Source organism: Nannochloropsis gaditana (genome assembly GCF_000240725.1).
Source record: "Nannochloropsis gaditana CCMP526 unplaced genomic scaffold scaffold1029, whole genome shotgun sequence".
Classification (NCBI taxonomy): Eukaryota; class Eustigmatophyceae; order Eustigmatales; family Monodopsidaceae; genus Microchloropsis; species Microchloropsis gaditana.
Window position 1 is genome coordinate 1 of NW_005802924.1, and position 5543 is coordinate 5543.

The following is a 5543-nucleotide window of genomic DNA, read 5'->3' on the forward strand; positions in this document are numbered from 1 at the left end:
GGGGGCGTTTCCCCCTCCGCCCTTCTCCCATCTCCTCGCTGGAAGCAACGCCGGACCCAGAAGGAAGACGAGCCCGGGCTTGGCATGCGCAGTGGCGGGTGGTGGACCAGAAAATGCAGGCAGGGCTACGTCTCCTGCTTAAGGAGACAGAGGAGCGTGGTCGGACGAAGGGGCCGGCAAGGGAGTCCGTGGAGGAGAGCCTTTTGCCTCTGATTGCAGACATGGAGCGGTCATTGACGGCGTTGCGAAAGGTGGTGGACTGACAGAGGGATAGAAGAAGGGAGGGAAGGCACTGCCACAGGAGCGCAATCGATGCGTGCAGGAAAGGTTTTCGCGCTGGAATGGCGCGCGGCATGTGCCATGATGGAATCAACTTCAAGGGGAGAGGACACTTGCTTGACGAGCAGTGTTGTACCATTTGATGACGAAAGCCCAGCATTCAGGAATCGATTCTTTTAAAACATCCACAGACATTTGTGGTAACGAGATGAAGATCTTAATTCGTTGGGTTCAGAGAACCAAATCAGTAAAAAGCATGGGAAAACGTAATGTGTAGAGGATTACATGAGGTGAGCGGGGCTTGGAACACTTGACGCAGACTTCGATTTATCTCACTGTCCGCGGACAGATTCTTCACTTCATGTCATAAAAAATAACATCAAAGGTGTTGAAGCCCCATGGCCTGAAGCCCTAAACCATTTTCTCTTTTCCCCCCGCGAACCTGTACACTGCTCAAAGCATTTCCATGACCCTTCCCCCCTACTGCCCCCGTCCACCAAAGAGGGCCGCCAGCCCTGCCAAAACGCCACCCTCTTTCCCCTTCTCCCCTCTTTCCGAGCCTTGGGGGGGTACCTTTCCCCCTTCCGTACCCCCGCCCCGCCCTTCGAAGCGGTTCCGCAAGTCGTAAAATGACCTCAACGCCGCCCGCTCCTCTACAGAGAGGTCCGGGTGCCAAAAGTCGACGATCAAGACGTAGCGGTCCTCCGTGCTCCCGTTCCCGGTCTCATGCTCGAACGTGGTATCGATGACCAACGCCTTGCCCTCTTGCCAGGACCGTCGCTCCCCGCCCACCCGGATCCAGCACGCGCCTTCCTCCTTGGGTATCCGTAGGCCCAAATGCATAGTCAGGATGAAGTTTCGCCCGTCCGAGTGAGCTTGAACCCCGGTTTCCGGGGCCTGTCTGGCGAACATGACGCCACGGACGGCGAAGGGAATGGGGAGGGAGGCCAAGACGGAGAGGGTTCGGGGAAAGCGGGCGCAGACATCCTCGTTCCACAGTCCCAGCCGTTGCAGGCGCAGGGCCGTCCACCCTGCACCCATCACAGTCATCACGTTGCTGTCCCTGAGAAGAAGGAAAGGACCACGGTAAGGAGAGCTATCAGAGCGTGCAGTGATTACCCCAGCGCAACGGGGGGAAGGAACGCGCCGGTGCTACAAACAACGGCTGAATGCGCGACAAGTGGGCCCCCATTCTCCTATCGTGCGATGGATCCACTATCCATGATGCCACGCCACTTACGCCCTGAAATCCTGCGGGTCCTGTCCTTGGCCTAGGGCTTGTCGTAGCTCCTCTTGGATAATAGGGGTCGCCTCCTCCAAGCCCCGGACCCACTCGAAACTGTAAGGGTCGTGCCACGGCTTAGCCGTCAAGCCGGGCACATACTCTTCAGAAGGTTGAAAGTAGGGGAGATCAGTTGGCGCCGAGGGAGGTACGGTCCCAGCTTTACAGGATTCCACGAAAGCGCGCACTCGGCTGATATCACCTTGGCCGGGGGGAAATTGTGTCTTCAATTCCTCGTCGACCGCGGCAAAAAATTTGTCCCGGAGGGAGACCATGTACATGCGTGAGAAAGACGAGGTGCGAGAACCCGGCATGGTAGCCACGGCTCCAAAATTTGTGCACTGCTCGAGTTCCTGAGCATCAGTCAAGGCGTGAGGGATAACTGGGGTGGCAGGAGGTTGGAGGAAGGCTTCGACACGAGCAAGACATAGGACCAGGAGGAAGACTGCGCCTGGCGCAAGATGTCGTCCTGTGGCTATGGCCATGGCTCCCTACCTATTACGATGGGACACATAAAAAGCGGTCATAAGCGTCATAGCGCGCGCCACAACTGAGGGATATCGAAGGCTACGACAACCCTGCTCGACTGCCCCACGACAACGAGTGTTGAAGCTCGCTAGCAGTAAGAATACTTGTGCAGAAGATGTCGACACATATGGTTAAAAGACACCCTTGGTAGTCACTCGCACGACTTCTACGAAAATAAAGCCATTGTAGCTCACTAGGCTGGCGCGATTAGGCGGGAAGAGGATTATCAAGGTTATCAAGGGACTGGGGAGGTTGTATTTAAAACGACTCATCTTGTCTGAGGACAAAAGAAAATTGAAGTTTTCTTTCCAATTATATTAGTCCTCGAGAGAAGGCATTTATCAAGCTGGTTTTGTTTTAAAAAAATACCCCTCTCAACCTCAATTGTCGAGCTGCAGCGGTTTTCCTTTTTTGTGGGATATGAACGACTGGATGCTTACGCGCGTGCCCAGGGGAAAGCCCGCCACGGCATGCGGCCGCTGCGCACATATTAAAATCAGATCTCCTGCTACTGGCTTGATCATCTTGGGTTTTGGCAATCGAGCTCTCAGAATATCTTGGCCAGCTTCTCCGGCGGTGGTGAGAAGAGCAAGCGTGCTAGCATTTTGGTAAAATTCGAAGCGCGAACGCACTTCTAAGTCATAGATGAGAAGTTCACCGCCACCAGTACCTGGCAATTGGAGGTAAAGATTGGCGCTGAAAAGGCCTTCGTCTGGAGAGAGAGGATGGATGTCGTCGCAGTGGATAAAGCCCTCCAAATGCCTCGTGGGCCCCTGCATGACCCGCGCCAACCCCGCCACGAAAGGCCGCCCGTCCTTGGGGTGCTTCGTCACGGTGGCGCCTTGGGGAAAGATCTCGTCGAGCTCCAGTCGAAGCTTGTCGAGTGGCCCAAGCACAGGCAGGGTCGATGCATGCTCAGCACCTTCTCCCGCAAGTCCTGCATCCCTCGAGCTAATGCCTTCTCGAAGCTCACGCATGCATGCCAAAGCCCCGTCAAAGTACGCCTTTTCGGCCTTTTTGTCACGTAAGGATGCCACCATGTTGTAAGGTTGAGAGCCAATTGTGCGGACATCGGAGCTCTCTAAGCCCTTTTGGGGATTGCTGATAAGCCATTCCAGCTGTCGTGAGGGATCTCTAGTTAGGCGTTGCGCTATTCCTTTCGCGGCTTCCGGGGGATAGAATCCTTGAATATGCACACAGCAAGTACGATGGGCGAGCAGCTGTCCAGTAATTGTGTTTGAAAAAGCTTCATTTACTATGTATCCGTCTTGAGGAATGGCTAAACCCTGGCCCGCACTACAATGAAAGAATATGCGCACATACCTCCTCCAAATGCTCCCGTTTCAAATTTGTTGCCGTGATGATAGGCTTCTGTCGTATAAGATCTTGTATTCGCCCGCCGAAATGCTTTTCGAACAGGTGGACGGCCCGCGTCAGCATGACTAAATTGGTTTATGGATAACCTCCTACTGTCTGCAATCAGACCCGGAGTGGCTTAATTTTGAGACAAATTTCGTCCTCCCTGACCCGTACGACTTCATGGGCGTAAAAACAGCAACAATTTTGACTGTGGCCCCATATATTGCCACGGATGTCCCTGTTGGTACGGTGAAGATTAAATCAGAAGTCAAGCAAGGGCGTTCATCCCCATCGCCGTCTGCCCCGTCCCAGTGGGCGGAGAGGGGGTTCCTTCTGTCGCGAAAAGACCAACACAACAGTCAACCCGCCTTTCCTTTTCCACAGCGAACAAATCACAGAGCTTAAGAAGAAGAAGAGATGAGCACGAGGGTGGCATTCTTGGACTGCAAATGCGGCGTTGCGGGTGACATGCTTTTGGGTGCTTTGATAGATGCGGTGAGTGACGGGCTGAAGTGCAACTTGAGATGGAATGTTCCGCAAGCACCTTGACCTTTCCTCCACCTCTTCTCGCGGAACTCGTCCGCGTTTGATGTTTCAGGGTGCTTCGCGTGAGAAAGTTGTCGACGGGTTGAGAAGCATTCATGCGTTGGCAGAGGAATGGGAATTGGAAACGGAGAAAGTGGTCAGGAGCAAAGGACGCATTGCTGCAACGCTCGCCCGGGTCAAGTCCATCTATGGCCACGAAGAGATTCCTGTTGACACGCAGAGGGGGCAATCAGCCGCGTCAGATGAAAATAAAAGAGGAGGCAGTGGTTGTCATGCGCACCACTCTCATGAGCATCACAGCCATGCCCACCACGAGCATCATCACCGCCCGCATCGCAACCTGGAGATCATCCGAGAAATGATTATGAACGCCGATGGCCTGCCGGTATCAGTGCGTCAGCAGAGCGTGGCTGTTTTTACGGCCTTGGCGGAAGCGGAAGCCGCCACGCACGGTGTGGCGGTGGACAAGATCCACTTCCATGAAGTGGGGGCAGTGGACAGCATCATTGACACGGTCGGCACGGTGTACGCCTTGCACCTGCTGGGCGTCCAGGAAGTGCACGCCTCCGCCTTACCCTACGGGGAGGGATTCACGGGCGAGACCGCGCATGGCATTTTGCCTGTCCCCACCCCAGCCACCCTGCGTCTCATGCTGGGCATGCCCATGCTCCCCGGGCCCCGGGGCGCCGCGGGAGAACTCGTGACGCCCACAGGGGCCTCTTTGGTCAAGGTGCTGGCCGCGGGTCGCATGGGCCAGCCGCCGGTCTTCGTCCCCGACCTCTTGGGGGTAGGGGCGGGGAGCAAGGATTTCCCCGGCCACGCGAACGTGGTCCGTGTCCTGGTCGGGGACCGGCCCCTCTCGAGCGAGGAGGGAGGGACGGGGGACCTGGGGGTGGTTCGGGCGTCGAGGCCTGTGTGGGAAGCCGGGAACGGGGGCGAGGACGGCGTGCTCGCCCATGCCCAGCGGCTTCGTCCCTCCTTCCATCCCCCGGCGGGCTACCTGTCCGAGAAGGGCGAGCCGGTGCAGCCCATGACTGTGCCCTCCCCCCTCCACCCTCCCACCGAACAACTCCCGATCCCCGCCCCTTCTGCGTCCGCCTGGTCCTCGGGCGGGTGGGAAGAGCGGCATTTGTGCGAGTTGGAAGCCAACTTGGACGACATGACCCCCGAAACTGCAAGCTTTGCCTTGGAGAGGCTGTTGGCCCAACCGGGTTGTGCAGACGTCTGGTACACGCCCGCCGTGATGAAAAAGGGGAGGCCGGGGCTGACCTTGCACCTGCTCTGCGAGCCTTCCGCGGCCCCGGCCTTGCTCCGCTGCATCTTTTTGGAGACTCCCACCCTGGGTGTCCGGGCCCATACTGTCGCGCGCTTGGCTCTGGAACGGGACTTCGTCCTGGTCCCCACCCGATACGGTCAAGTTCGGGCGAAGGTGGGCCGGATGGGAGGGGTGGTGGTGAACGTGAAGCCCGAGTACGAGGACTGCCGCGGCGCGGCCATGGCCTTGGGCCTGCCTTTGCGGGCGGTGGTGGACGAGGCTACCCGGGTGGCT

The 5543-nt window shown here is 57.2% G+C and overlaps 2 protein-coding genes across 2 annotated transcripts in view; one reads left to right on the forward strand and one right to left on the reverse strand.

Moving 5' to 3' along the window:
• Positions 1-759: 759 nt before the first annotated feature.
• Positions 760-3694, reverse strand: NGA_0726700 (uncharacterized protein; the record flags this gene model as incomplete). The annotated part of the gene is made up of 4 exons (XM_005852653.1): positions 3413-3694; positions 2530-3207; positions 1520-2052; positions 760-1342 (listed from the first exon to the last, which is right to left on the reverse strand). The coding sequence occupies exons 1-4, from the start codon at positions 3527-3529 to the stop codon at positions 760-762; spliced, it is 1911 nt and encodes a 636-aa protein (XP_005852715.1). The 5' UTR covers positions 3530-3694.
• Positions 3695-3826: 132 nt separating this feature from the next.
• NGA_0726600 (rrna methyltransferase) overlaps positions 3827-5543 on the forward strand; it is a gene marked incomplete at its 3' end in the record, with an annotated part of 2703 nt that continues 986 nt past the window's right edge. Inside the window, exons 1-2 of the mRNA XM_005852652.1 lie at positions 3827-3943; positions 4047-5423. Coding sequence (XP_005852714.1) covers positions 3866-3943; positions 4047-5423 — 1455 coding nt within the window. The 5' untranslated portion in view covers positions 3827-3865. The remainder of the gene's footprint in view (positions 3944-4046; positions 5424-5543) is intronic.